This window comes from Barbus barbus (genome assembly GCF_936440315.1).
Source record: "Barbus barbus genome assembly, chromosome: 47".
Lineage (NCBI taxonomy): Eukaryota > Metazoa > Chordata > Actinopteri > Cypriniformes > Cyprinidae > Barbus > Barbus barbus.
Window position 1 is genome coordinate 4,088,805 of NC_136725.1, and position 15,847 is coordinate 4,104,651.

General features: G+C 38.9%; 1 protein-coding gene across 1 annotated transcript in view; it reads right to left on the reverse strand.

Annotated features, from left to right (window-relative positions):
• Nucleotides 1-15,847, reverse strand: part of LOC306865625 (ciliary neurotrophic factor receptor subunit alpha-like) — a 167,177-nt gene that overhangs the window by 65,511 nt on the left and 85,819 nt on the right. Inside the window, exon 3 of the mRNA XM_079410346.1 lies at nucleotides 10,435-10,668. Coding sequence (XP_079266472.1) covers nucleotides 10,435-10,668 — 234 coding nt within the window. The remainder of the gene's footprint in view (nucleotides 1-10,434; nucleotides 10,669-15,847) is intronic.

Below are 15,847 nucleotides of genomic sequence, written 5' to 3' on the forward strand. Positions count from 1 at the left end.
ATATTTGTTGAAGGGTTTAGTATTCAGCACATGATTAATCTTTTGTGTGTGAATGAGGTGTTGTATAGCGAATCGCCAGAGTGTGACACTGCGTTCCATTATTCCATCTCTGATGAGGCGAGAAGAGAGAGATTCCCAGTGGAAATGCTCTGAAATCATTTTTCCTTTTGGAAACGCAATAACACTAAGAGCCTTAGCTGCCACACCTGTACTTCTTTTTTTTTTGTGGGCAGCTCTAGTAATTGAATTATTCATAATTTAATCCAGCCGTTCTCCATATTCAGTGAAAGAGAAAGCAAACAGAGAACCTCTGAATCTTTAGAGTGTGTCTGTTCACTTTAATAGCATCTACTGTATATGATGGTATATGGCTAAACACTAATAAAGCTAAAACAGGAAAATAAACCAAACATATTGATGATTTAACTGAGCGCCCAGGTGCGTATTTTGTGCTGTTTATATCCAATGGCATCTGCCTCAACTGTCTTAATAAAATCATAACAGGAAAAATATATATTCTTATTGTTTATTGGCTCATTGTTCACCGAGGCATTTCATGGGGTCTTTAAAGATTTGAGTTGAAAAAGAAAAATCTACGCAGAGAAAACAGTTCACACAGCTTGCTTTTATCTAGTTGAACTTCAAAAGAATTTCAAGAGTGTTTCACAGCGTGGGAGTTGTTAGACCTTCCATATCTTATTATCAAACTTACTCCTCACACACTTTACAGCTGTTTAATTCCCGATTTGTGGAGAGGGCACACCCAAGGCATGTGCCATACTGCAGGGAACAGGAAATGAGTGTTGGCACTCACATCTTGCTCAGAGTGAGTTGTTTCCTCTGTAGAGGCCGCATTCTGTTGTCAATTTAAATGCAAGCAGGTGGTGTGTGTTCAGGCTCTTTCTGAAATTCTTAATTAATCAGAGCAAAAATGTTGACAAGCAGCAGTCTCAAAGAACATATGATCGAGTTAGAGGCAGCTGAATAATGAAAAGGCTTTTGAGTTATTTGGCTTAAGGTTCTGCTGGGTGTGAGAAAGGTTATCCCGTGCCCATTCATCATGGCTGAACAAGCTGCAATTCCAAGCAATTGCACAACGGCCTTTCTCAACTGAGGAACAAATATCATTTTAGAGAATACAAGCATAGTTTGGGTGGGTGAGGCCATTAAGTAATTTGGGTGTTTGGTAGGTTGGGTAGATAGAGGGGTTGGTGCATACAGTGTGATGACTGGTAAGGGGATGGTTAACTTAAGTTAGGTAGGTAGATTGGTGGGTTAGAAAAATAAGAAGTGGTATAGAGGTATAGAGTAGATGGGAAGGTGGGTGGCAGTGTTGGGCTGGTAGGTAGGTGGGTGATTGCATGGCTGCAAGCTAGGTTAAGTGTGTGTGGTAGGGTAGGTAGATGTGTGGATAGGTGGGGTGGGGATTGGATTAGGTTAGGCTATGTAGGGTCGGTAGGAGGGTGAATTGATAGGGTGGGTAGAAAGTGGAAGGGTGAAGTGCAAGTTGGTTTAAAGTGGAGCAGGTAGATACACTTTCAAAATGGTGTTGGGTTACATTTTTAACTCAAAAATTGGGTTAGTCCATATTTTACCCAAAGTTGGGTTGAAACAACCCACCTTCTTTTAGAGTGTAAATAGATAGGTGGTTGGGTAGGGGGGTTTCTAGATTAGGTTAAAGGGTTAGTTCACCGAAAAATGAAATTAATGATTATTAATGATTCTTTAATGAATAGAAAGATCCAAAGATCACCATTTATCTGAAATAATAAGCTTTTGTAACATTATACACTATACCATTCAACAGCTTGGAGTCAGTGGGGGGGGGGGGGGGGGGGGGTTATAGAAATTAATACTTTTATTTAGCAAGGATGCTTTAAATTGATCAAAAGTGATGATAAAGACATTTGTAATGTTACAAAAAACTCTATTTTAGATAAATACTGTTCTTCTGAACTTTCTATTCATCAAAGACACCTGAAAAATTCTACTCAGCTGTTTTAATAATAACAACAGCAACAACAATACTACTACTACTACTACTAATAATAATAATACTATTAATAAATGTTTTTTGAGCAGCAAATCAGTATATTATAATGATTTCTGAAGGATCATGTGAGTGGAGTAATGTAGAGTAGATGTGGAGTAAAAATTCAGCTTTGAAATCACAGGAATAAATAAAATTTTATTTAAATATATTCAAATAGATCAGTTATTTTATATTGTCAGGGTTCTGTCACTTCGGTCTAGTTTATTCATGGTTTTGTGACGGAGCCCTGACACTCCCTTGTCTTGTTTTCTGGTGAGTGCACGGCTTCGAGTGTGCTCGAGCTGCGCGCTCTGTTTCATGTTGGGGCGTGGTGTTCGGATCCCGGCACTCCTGTTTTGTTCAGACTCTGTTCTGGTTTTGTGTCGGGGTTCGGACACTCACGCTCCAGGTTTGTTCTTGCTGGGGAGCGTGCGATTTCGAGTTCACTCGGGCCGTGCGCTCCTCTGTCCTCTGTGTGTGTGTGTGTTTTGTTCGGCATGCGGTTCGGTTTCGGCCGCATGCTTTCTCTCGTTTTGTTTTGCTCTGTGTTGCACGCAGCTGGTGTTTTTTCACTGGCTGCTGCTTTCATGTTTGTTTTTTGTGAACATGCGGCTTATGAGTCTTCTCATTAGCTGCGTGTTCGTGTCCTGTTTTGCACATGGCTAGTGATTTGTTTTGCTGGCCATGTGCTTGTGTTTTTGTTTTGTTTGAGCACATGGCTGGTCTTGTTTAGTTCTATGTGCCATGTGCTCTAATGTCAATTGTCTTGACCCCACCCACCTTGTTTCCTTGTTATTGGTTGATTTGCCCCACCTGTTACCTCATTACTCTCCTCATTTGCTCCCTTTATAATCTCCTTGTGTTTGCAGTCCTGTGCCGGCTTGTTGTCGACCTTACCCTTGTGAAGTCCAGCCTTGTCTTGCCTTGTCCAGCCTTGCCAGTCTGTTTTCCCCTACGGGGTAGTTTTTGTTTGTTTATTTTATTTTATAATTAATAAAGCCCTATTTTCCTCCAGCAATTGAGACCTCGCTCAATCCCTTCACCCACATAGTAAAAATATTTCAGAAGATTAGGTGAGCAGAAGAGAGAACACTATTCACTGCCATTATAAAGCTTGGAAGAGCTTTTTTTTATTGTATTCATCTGTAAGAAGAAAGTGTTAAAGAAACTATCCCTTTAAGTATGGGTGCGTGGGTGTGCATCACAGATAGCTCAGTACAGTAGTTGGGGTAGAGTAGGTCGGTAGATCGGTTGGTAGACATTAAATTAGGTTAGGTAGATCTGTGGATGGGTTGGAAAGTTTAGCTTCTGTGGATATTAATAAGGTTTTCTTTGGCTTGCTCACTGGAGAATTTGTAAGAGTCTGTTTTCTATAAAGCTGCAAAGCTATTGTGAAAAGCGCCAAACAAATATAGTTTGATCTTGCTGGTGTGTGTTTGTCCTGATGGCCTTTTAAACTGAAACTGTTTTGAGTCAAGACAGAATCCAGAAATTCTGCCTTGAAAATGTCATTAATTTTGTAATAAATTTATAAAGAATGTTATCTGCTTTTCACTGAACGAGCTGTAGTATGTTTATTTACATTTCCCAGATGTTCAGCTGTGACAGGTGCCTAAGGTATCCGAAGCTTCCACTACATATAAACACACACACATACATATATAACCCCTTCATAAAGTTAAGCCTTCACAGATAAACAGCCTCAGCAGGTTTTCAGCGTGATGAGCAACTCAACGTGGGGCACACTCCGTGCTGACGGTGGATGGAAAAAAGCGAGCGCCCACCACTTAGAATTTCCAATCGAGTCAAGATCAATATTGATGTGTTATTCCGCAATAAAACAGGCTCATCGGAAAGAAGCTGCTCTTGTGTTTTGTCATGTTTGATTTATTTCATCTCGCCGGAGTACTTCTGCGTGGGTTCTGAGAGGGCAAGTTCTTGTTGTTTGTTTGGAGAGGAAGAGGGTAGAAGTCCAACGGCTCCCATTGTTTCTCTGTTAAGATTACGCAGACCCTCTTAAAGCGGTTGCTAATCCGACATGGTTCATCTTGGTGGCACACGGGGTGCGTTATGTAATGTTTAAAGCTCAGCTACTGTTTTCGATCCAGTCCTGAAAATGTTCTGATGGGTTGAGTGGATGCAGATGTTTTGGTGGAGGGCTTGCAGATGGTTGTCGAATTCTTTTTGTCACACTTTATGCCAGCTATGTCTTTTGCAATGCATTATCCAGTGAATTTCCTTTAGACGTTCTGCCGCAATGCCCCAGTACAATCAAAAGCCTGATTAAAAACATAGATTCTGAACTTCAAGGTATACAGAAATCTCCAGATGTCACGGCCATGTTTGGTCTGTATTGACAGTGTCTATTTCAGCTATAAATAACAACGCTATTCTGCTACTAGGGAATAAGGTTATGCCTGAGGAAATGAACCACAAAAAAATTTAATTACTTATTGATGTTCTTGCTTTTCAGACCCACATCCATCTTAGGCTTGAAAATATGTTTGACAGTAACCATATTCAAGCTGAATAACATAGAAAAGCTTTGCTAGAAATTACCTATGGTCTGGAATGGGTAAGTATTTAGCACTGTGTTCTTTTTTCCCTTTTCTTTCTGCATCTGTCTTTCTCTTTGAGAACACGCAGACAGTATGGAAATAATGGGGAACATTTGATTAGAGAGGAAATCCTGGAGAAAGCTTGTAAATTACAGCTAAAGTTCAGCAATCCTTCCTCCCAAAGGATGAGACAAGCTGCTAAAAGCCATAAATCTGCTGTGGAGAACTTCAGCATGTCATGTCTCTATAATTCTCTTTCCTTTTCCTCTCAGTCCTGCGCAGTATAATTGATCAGCATGGAAAACTTCAGCTGCAAATCTGATCAGGACATGTTCTCCATTTACCCAGAAACTTTAATGATTTAGTCGTTATAGGATCGTAGCAACAGAATTCTCGTCAAAATGTTATACCTGTCTGTCTTCTGTATTTGTAGATTAATATCTTTTAGTAAATGATATCTATACATTTTACAATCGACACAATTCCAAAATAACTATCTATTAATAATAATGCAAGTTTTATGTCAACATAATAGACACAGTTTCCAAATGCTCGTCAAAACAAGTTGTTTTTCTTTTTACTGAGAAAGTTCTGCAGAGAGAATTGGAGATAAGCAGACCCTTTAAAACAGAATTAAATCTTTGCCTTTTATGCTGGTGAGTCTTGTCTAGGTTTGTCTCACAGAGCTTTTCTCTCCCGCTCTGATGTAATTACTGTATTCTACATTTGGCCGACCCGTTCTCCACAATCCCAGAGGATCCCAATGGTAAACAAAATATCAATCACAGACAATAAAGCTGGCAGGGGAAAGGAGCTCTGCCTTAACAAAATACAAACAAGAATTAGGGCCATCTCTCAAAGAAATTAACCAAAAAATTTTTTGGACCAAAGCAATGATCAAAAGTGGCCAGCACATGGCATTACAGACTTTTTAATAGGGCGTGTAGTTGAAAGCAATTTTCCTTTCCTGTCCCATGGGAGGAAGAGCAAATCCACATTTCATGTTCTGCTAATGACACAGAATAATAATAAAAAAAAATGTTTACACTTTGCTGAAATGCATTAATTGTGACAGAATTGTTTCACAGCATGATTAATATTAATAGGATATTAAAACGGCATTTTTGGTTCATTTCTTACACAGTTCCATCATATGTCTTAGAATACAGTGTATACAGTGAGTTATATACAGCACGTCAATGGTTTTTAAACTATAGAGATAACTATATTAACACCACATCAATGGAATGTGGATTCTGATTGGCTGTCATTGGTTTCACCCTTCTTCAGCTTTAGTTTTGTCTGTGCATTTAATTATGTCCCGTTATCATTATAGCTGTGATATTTATAGTTACCATTCCAGTTATCGTCTTCGATGCGGTTTTCTTTTTCTTCTAGGCTTGAAAGCCTAAAAAGACAATATGCATTCACTGTATGGAAAAGAGCAGCTCTGACATTCTTCAAAATATTCCCTTTTGTGTTTCATACAGATTGGAACGACATGAGGATGAGAACTTAACTCAAGGTGTCATAAAAAAGTGGAGTAAAGTAAAAAAAAAAAAAAAAAAGTCACTATAGCGAGTACTTTAAAGCTTTTGTTTGCCTCGGTTTGCTGTAAGGTAATGAATGTTTAATTGTCACGGCATCATGTGCACTTAAGTAAAGCAGTGATGACCTTGACATATGTCTTCTCTCCAACCTCTTCCCTGACAACCGCCGTAAAGCAGCCCAACACGAGCTTGCTATCTCTGACAACGGCTCCGCTCGCTTCCCCTCGCATACTTTGTGGTCCTGCCTGAACCCTCAGCATTGCTTACTGTAGACCCAGCACTTTGTCCTGCAGGAAAGCAGCTCTATCCCAGGGCAGGCAAAACATGCCACTTTAATGGCTTTCTCTTGTTTCTCACAGCTAAATGGAGACAGACCACAAGCAACAGAAAAGCCATAGTAGTGAAAAGGATGGGGCAAGTTTTGAAATTTACAAGAGGTAACTTGCTGGTGAATATGTTTTTTTCATGTCCTTATACTTCTTATGAACATTCTTTTCAGTCTGGCATTACTTTCTGTGTGATTGTATGCTTTAGTTGTTATCTTGGCATGGCACTTAAGGCCGATACTGTCTGTTTCTTCATCTTTTAAAAGACAACGCTTTGGCAGGTAGTCATTACGTTTGTGCAGGATTTGACCTGTCATGGATTTCAATCCATGGACACATCCATTGTGACATTTGGGAAAGGTAACTTTCAGAAATAATAAATGAAAGTCCAACGTTTAAGTAGCAAACAGCGCTCACAAGAGGTAAGCATTATTAGTAAACTTTTCTTTGCTTATGCATCATATTTCATGCCAACCAATAATGGTACCGAGGACTGTATTAATCTTACTGAGTGTTTCAAGACAGTGCTATGAAAGTATGATAGATGAGGTCATTATTTATCCCAAAATCATGGGGTTGCAAGCACCCATTGATTAAAACAAGTTTGAATCTAAGACGCACATGCAATATAACTTCAAGAAAATCCAGTCACATTTAAACGGTTTAGTTGTGGATCTTGTTAAATGTTGAATTCTTGAAGATTTTTCACTAAATTTACTGCCACTATTTTGCAAGGCAGGAATATGCAATAACCCCCCACAAATACTCCTTGATGATTATCATTCATCTATTTTGAGCAATATTTTTATTTTAGCCGAATTGCTTAAATAGTCTCATTTTTAAACAAAACGTACAGGATGTATACCATAGTTTTCTAATCATTTTGTCTCCTTGAAACATGCCCCAACCCTCCACCCCCGAATCGACTGAAAATTCTCACTATTAACTAGTTGCTTATTATTGGCTGTTTATTAGTACTTATAAAGCACATATTCTGCATGACCTTATTCTACATCCCTAATCCTATCCAATACCTAAACTTAACAACTACCTTACTAACTACTAATAAACAGCAAACCAGGAGTTTATTGAGGCAAAAGTCATAGATAATGGTTTTTTAATAGTCACAATGGGACCTTAAAAAAAAAAATGTATGGCCAAATACACACATACATATACATACATATACATATATATATATATATATATATATATATATACACACATTTTTTTATTTGAGTCCAGTTGTGATGTTTACTGATTCGACTCCTCTTCACTCTTCGTAGAATTTCTCAAAATGTCCTGTTTCCAGCTACAAGTCCACATAAAAACCAGAAATGCATGACCTTATTCTACATCCCTAATCCCATCCAATACCTAACATAGTTGATATTTATACACTGGAACCATTAGGATTTCACTGGGGGGTGAGGCTATCTAGTACAATGCTGAAGAAAGACTAGAATGTTCACAGCAACTGGATCCTGCTATCTTGAATCATCCATGGGCGCAAACAAAACATCATAATTTTCAAGGAAACCATAACTTATTTCCTATGGTTTGTCTGTGAAAGTTGACCTACAAGCTGTTTTGGTTATGACAGACCACTAAAGACTGTTTAGAGGAACTACAGGAATCCTTGCAAATGGCCAGAGCCGATTCTTCCCCTCTAATTCCTGGCAAGCGTTCCTGTCACAGATATGCAGAGCGTTTGACGTACTTGCGAAGGGGCCTCTCCCTGTCTGTGGGATTGGGACCATGCCATTCTCATTCAGGCACTTAGCTGCAGAATTTATCTTGTTAGCTGAGCCGGCTTGCCCATGACCCAGCCGCTGTGAGAGATAAACTGCGGCCACAGGATCACCAGACCATCAGGCTAAGCTCACAATCGGTTTTATGTGCAGCAAAGTCACACAATGAAATACCGTTCTCACCTTTGCTTGGTTAAAAGATTCCAAAATGGAACCATATGCTAAACTGTGCTGACGTTTTAAACTTTTTGTGCTTCATCGACATGCAGTAACACACTGATGTAGCAGGTGAAGTATGTGGTTACGAAATCTGAGGTAACAGGAGATGCATTTAGGATGTTACTACCAGGTGTAAATGGCAATCTGTCTCGGCTGATCGCTTGTGTTTAGATCACCTGGAACAGATGTTAATTCCAGAAGTAAACAGAGGAGACACATGTAGGATTAATGTCTTAAAGGGATATAAATTCTGTCATTTACTCACCATCGCATCTTTTCAACCCTGTGTGAAAGTGATTCGGGCTTGGAACGACTATCCCTATCCCTTTAACAAAAGTCTTAATTTGCTCTCTATGTTATCTTATGAGAAACAATCAAGATATTAAAGACATTTAGCTTGCAGAGACAGAATAAAAGAAACAAAGCGGAAATTTGCTGTAGTTTTTGCCAAGAAAATCTGCATGCTCTTTGAAACCATGTATTATTGAAACTTGTAAAATGAATTTCCTTTAGAGGAATTTTTAGTAATCATGCGATCTCGCTTACATTTCGTACAAGCTATTTTCAGGAGCCGTGGAAGCATGCAGAGGCGGGTGATGAAGCACATTACTCATCATGTTCTCATAAGAGGACTCATCTCCACTTTTCCCCTCTTCATTCGTCTAATTTGATTAGTCAATGAAATTGCTGTCAGGCGGCATTACGGGTAGCATCTTGTCACATAATATTGATTACGGCGCTTTGCAGCGTAGCAGTTCATAATTTAGCTTTGGGGTTATCAGAGAGTTGAGGAAACGAATTTAAGGGTAAGATCACATAAACCACGTCGCCCACTTCTGTTATGCATGTTCATGAAGTGCACAGCCTATCCGAAGACATTTGATGTTTAATATGCAGCTATATCAGATATTTAATATTTTTAATATTCAATTTATTTATTTATTGGTACTTCGGCACCAAGTTTATACTAAAATAATAAAGTATAATCCAAGCTCAAAACATTGGGTTTTCTTTACAAACGCTTTTCTTTACAAACAAACAAATAAATAAATGGAATTCATACAGTTCCAAAAAAGTTCCAAAAATGTGTACTTAAAAAAAAAAAAAAAAAAAAAAAAAAAAAAGTATAAATAATAATAAAAAGCAGCATTTTTTGAGGGTTCCTCCCCCCCAAGAAAAATAAAAAAAATCATACTTAATAATAATAATAAAAAAGCTGAATTATACAGTTTAAAAAATAATAATAATTTATACAGTTGCAATTTTTTCCCAAAAATTCATACTTTGACATTGACACTTATAATCTTACATTTGTTGGACAAAACTATACAATGTCAACACAGGCCTGAAGAGGCATGTAACTGATTTGTAAACTGGCCAGAAACTCTTATTTTTAAGACCTGGTAACGATTCTACCGTACCAGTAGTACAGTCTCATTTCAGTACTCGACTGCTGTCTGATTTACAATTGACTTATTTTGAATGGTCAACATTTTTATGATTTAATAGTTTTGGGGGGGGGGGGGGGCACTCTACCAAAGGACCCTGTTGTATTGCGCACATCTGGACGTCTACCATCTCCTCTCCCATCGAGTTGTGTGTCCTCATAAAAAAAATCTAGCATGACAAATTAATCCAGTTGACAAATAGATAAGACATAAAACTTGCACCCCAGTGACTCCCACACAGAAAGAAGCAGCTGTTTGCTGGAGAAGACAAGGCTTGGGATCAGGGGCTGGAGGAGAACCGAGGAGCAGTCAGGGTCAAACAATGACGTTTGTTGTTAATAATTACACTCTTCAAATACACAGAGGAGACATCCAAACAAGAGGTCACCGGCCTCTAAGAGATGACCGGGTAGCAAGTGGTGGAAACGAGCGCAGTGCTTGTTTAGAAAAATAAGTGTCGGTGTAAACACTGTGCAGGGTTATTCCGAGTTCTGGGAAGGATGTAGTGAATATGAGGAAGAGGAAAGCGGGATAAACAGACACAACTTACGTCCAACGCGGAGATTGATCTGGTCACGGCGCTGGCCGTCGGGGTTCTGGAAGCAGCTGTACAGGCCGTTGCTACTCATGTTCACTTCCATCAGGATGAGCCGCGGTCCTTCTTCCCGCCGACGGGCCTTCACGTCCGTACCGTTCACCTTCCATGTTACCGAGGCATCGTTGTCCAGCGAGCCGCACTGCATAGTGACATCACTTCCTATCCTTTCATACTGAATCCTAGCACCTGAGGAAATATAACAGATGATCGAATTCAATTACAACACTTACTTTTTTCCTAAGGTGAAAAATTCAGCCTCGTTTCAGGCGCAGTGAAAAAGTATCAAACAACGTGTTTTTGTCTTTCCTAAAGCATACAATAAGACATTCGTGTCCAGGACAGAATAGTTTTGTTGGTTTATTGTGTAACCAAAATACCAATAACAGACAGACAGACACAGAGAGAGAGAGAGAGAGAAGCATAATGTGGGACTTTTAATTAGAAACAAGCATGAAAAACAAAGGGACACTTATTTTGAAATGTCTATGCTTTACAATTGCTGGCTGCTCATTCTAAATCACCAAGGATAAAAACATGCACTACTTCTACAACTTAATCATCATAAATGCTCTAAAACCTAAACCGATCTCATAAAAGTGTGTTTCAATGGCACAATTTACGTTTCTATTTGGTGTACTATATGCAGAAATGTACACAGAAATGTGCATATGATACGCAGTTGGTAGGTTTAGGGGTTTGGGATAGGTGCGTATTATATGTACACAAAAATGCATATTACATGCACATCAAACGTGTGAAACGCATGCATGCCAAAGTCAGTTAAAAAAAAATTATAATAATAATAAATAAAAAAACAAATGTGCTATTGATATGCATTTTCATGAGGCTGGGCTCCTTTTCAAGCTTAATAATCACATTATAGGCTGTTTCATGATTCCTTTTATTCCATCCAAAATTTACAATGTCATAAAATATTACGACTTTTTAGACTATTTTAGACCATTTAAGACTTTTTACAGACCTCCCAGGAATTCTTGTTTGCACACATCTACTGTTATTTGTAAATGCGTGTTAAATGCGCACACTTTCGAGCCGTGCAATATACTTTTAAGACCAATACGGATTGCATTTCTGTTTTCCATAGTTTTTAAAACATGCTCTAGAAGGACACCTTTGACCTTTTGTGCTGCTTTGCACATAAAATGAGGTGCTCAAGATAATGTCTCAAGACTTTTTTTTGGCCCCCAACTCTGATTCAGCCAGTCTTTCAATCATCACCACTCCCACTCAAAACCCTGGGCTCACAGATAATCCAGTGTTTCGCATTGGTATTTAGGACATTTTGGTGGTGTTCATGTGTGCTCGTCTCAAACATGATCATTTCTTTGATGACTTGAAGGCAGCGTGTGACAGAATGTGAGGAGAACAAGGTTCTTTTAAAAGCTTGTTTCTGTCACATTGGATTATATGAGAAAAAAAAAAAAATCTATAAATGAATTGGCTATGAATATCAAGTCAAATATGGAATACAATTGGCTTTCTGTGATGAGAAAATAGCAGGGCTGTTTATTTTTCTACTTACAATCAGTTCAGTCATTACTGTTTTTCACAGGAAAAAGGAAGATGTGGTTGTTTTCTTACAGAATCTTTTTTACCCCCCAAGGCGTGTTATGGGCTTTGACATCAAACGAAAATATATTTCTTCATGTCGCAACTACGAGCAATACCCTATAGATGTCCGCTGTCATGCGACAGCTTCAACAATGAAAGAAACATAAGAAAAAAAGTAGGTTCAGAATGCACAATCAGGTAAACAAACAAAACTCGGAGAACACATCAATGCTCTTCTTTGACTTTCATTATGCCGTCGTGACTCCCACAATGCACAGAGGTCGGAAAAAGCAATTTCTCTTTCTTCCACTAACCTGACTAACTACCCCTGTAGCTTAATCCACATGCTCTGGGCAAACCAAATCCATGAATTTTACATTTACTCTGATGTCAAAGCCTGTGATACCACAGTATTGAGTAGAACAGAAAGCGAAAGGCTGTTGCGTTCAAAAGAGGAGGATGGCAAGAGAGGCGACTGTCAAAGAAATGCCCATTAGGGCTGGTTAAGTTCAGATAACATCACATGCAGTTATAAATTTGGCTGCAAATGTTCTGCTTAAAGCAAACATGTTTCTATCTTTTCAGATATTAACCTAAAAGCAAAGACAAAATTGTAAAAAATGATATTAATATCTTTGAGATAGGAACGCAGTGCCAGTATTGATAAAGGGAAACTTTCACTATACAATAAGTTGATTTGATATCTGCTATAGCAACAAAAAAAAAAACTTGTCTTTGAATCCAAACAGGACATTTTTATAATGTGATCTATCAATTCAAAATGACAGAATGGGAATATAATATATTTTTGAATAAGTTCTGTGTTCCTTTTAGCTCAAAGAAAAATCTCAGGTCACCTTGTACTGCGAACTAACTTGAATGTCTGTTGATTTCATCATCCTGTCTGTTGCGATAGACTAGACTGGGTTGGATCCATTTGCAGCTTTTATTAAGATTGGTCAAACAGGCAGGGTCAATCACCAGCAAACTGAGCAATAGAGGCGAGGCAGAGACAGAGTCCAGAAAACAGGCGGAAGGACGAGGCAGGCAGCGAGAATCAAAAGTCCAGTAAACAAATCCAAGTCGGGGCAGGCAGAGAACAATCAGCAACGATACACAGTCCAGGGTCGAGAGGTATAAAAACAAACACGGTTAATAACGCTCAGAAATGACAGCCAGGGCAAATCACGACTTCGCAATGAGGTGCTGTGTGTGAGTTAATGAGATGCAGGTGTGGAGTGCAATCAGTCCCAGGTATGAGGCATGATGGGAATTGTAGTCTGAGGTGGCGTGCAACAGTTAGTGTAGTGCAAGAGTTCATGTGGTGAGCGAATGACCTCTGGTGGCGAGTTAATGGAAGTTCATGGCCAGGATTCCTGACACTGACTATCATTCTATACATTTAAAATATACTTTAAAATTAAGGGTAATTATATGAAGTGAAGTGAAGTGACATTCAGCCAAGTATGGTGACCCATATTCGGAATTTGTGCTCTGCATTTAACCCATCCAACGTGCACACACACAGCAGTGAACACACACACACCGTGAACACACACCCGGAGCAGTGGGCAGCCATTTATGCTGCAGCGCCCGGGGAGCAGTTGGGGGTTCGGTGCCTTGCTCAAGGGCACCTCAGTCGTGGTATTGAGGGTGGAGAGAGCGCTGGACATTCACTCCCTCCACCTACAATTCCTGCCGGCCGGAGACTCGAACCCGCAACCTTTGGATTACAAGTCCAACTCTCTAACCATTAGGCCACGACTTCCCCAATATTCTCTTTGCCTTAAACTAACATGTAATTCATTGCATGCAATCATACTGTTTTGTATTCAACACAACTCCCCCTACACACTATCATTTCTTTGAACCAATTTAATTGTGTCCATTGACCAAACATAATTATCATTCTCAAACACGTTAGATATCAAAAAAGAATAATTGCAAGGAGGTTAAATGCCTGAATTCAGGCTTAACTTCTCAAAAGCTCATTGTATAGCTCTATTTTTTTTTTCTTTCGAGAAACCCTCTGAAGACAGTTCTTTGTGGGCATCTCAGTTGTGTAAGCCTGTGAAATATCTCCTCTCCAAATATCCTTAGCATGGGAGTCATTGCTTTGCCCTCTGCCTTGTTCCCTTTGAGGATTCTCATTAAGGGGTTGTCTCTCACTTGTCGGCCCACTTTTGCCAGACCGTGTTGTTATGGAGCATCAAATAAATCCATTTCTTGTTTCCTGCCTGCTTATCTGTTGAGGGGTTGGGGAGGTGGCGATAGGGCGAGTAAACAGTGGCGCATTGGCACAACACAACAAAGCCCAGGAACAATTGCTCATATCTGTTACCTTTCGATAGCTCAGAATACCTAATTCCCATTATGTAATTAGCAGGTACTTCTTTTATGGCCATATCAGATTTTAGGCTTGCTTTCTTTCCAAGTGTTACCACATGGTGGAATAGCTAATGCTTCGCAACTCAATATTATCTTTAGGACAGGAAATTAGGGCATCAAGTTTGATTCCGCAAGCCAAAAACTTGCAACACATGCAAATGTACTATGAACGTGGGATGTGTAGAGTTTCAAGGGCAATGAGTTTGAAGATCCTATTAGGAATTGGATGGAAGGGGAATATGGTTGGGTTTAAAGAAGTAGTCAAACTGACACTTGATAATGTAGATGTAAACTGGCCGCAGAGGTTAGCGGAGGCGTCATGTAGAGATGAGAGGAGAGGGACTTTACACCCACATGGAAGTGCTAAAGGTTTATGAGCAGGACATATGCAGTGTTGCTTGTGGAGGGAATTCTAGACCGGCCAACAGAGGACCGGATGGACTAGAACTAGCAGTCCTGGCTAGATGAGGAACAGCTGTCCTTCTGAAACATGCAGCAAGAGCACAAAGCAATTAATTGGCTGCGCAAACAGAAGCTGTCTGTGTAATTGAGTGTCCTTTGTTTTCAAACTTTCAGAGTACATATTTAGTTGTGAGTGAGAGCATGGGCAAAGCCTCTGCCTCAGTCTGTTCCATATAATTTGAGACTTTAAAACAGTGGTTCCCAACCCTGGTCCTGTTGCAACCCAACACGGTTTTTATTTATTTTCATAGCAATATCTGGCAACACTGCATATTATAAAACTGACAATAATAATAAAAAAATACAATAATACAAAAAAAAAAATGCACGGACAGGTTATTGCTAATAGAGTACCACATTTGACAAAGCAAAATGCAAAAAAATAAATAAATAAAAACATCTGTCAGAAACATTATTGATGCCATCAAAAAGAGTAGCATTTAACACAAGTGCACAGATCTGTAGAACAAGTAGGTTACGTAATGAAATTAAATTTGCAAAAACTAGCCATGAAGAATTCTATGCTATATTCAATACAATAGTTAAATTTTCACAAACTTGTGCTAAAAACATTGATAAGAACACTAGACAAAGTTAGTATCTATAGAGCAATGGTTAATAAAAACTATAACAGTGATATGCATTGTTGCATGAATAATAAACTACTTATTTAACTGAACTATCAACCCCTAACCTCTTAACTTATTTCACAAACATCTACATGTCTGTCTCTTTTTAAGTGTTTAGTGTATATAATGAGTTGTATTTGTAGGGGTTATTACAGTACAATTCTTAACCCCAACCCAAACCTCACTCATTTTCAAACCGTAGTTAAAGCAATGAATGAAACTTACAATTTATCAGAAAAGTGCTTTGTGAAAATGCACAGTGCAACCAAATATTTCATGCCAGACATTGCCTGCTGAAAGCCCTATGGTAGCAA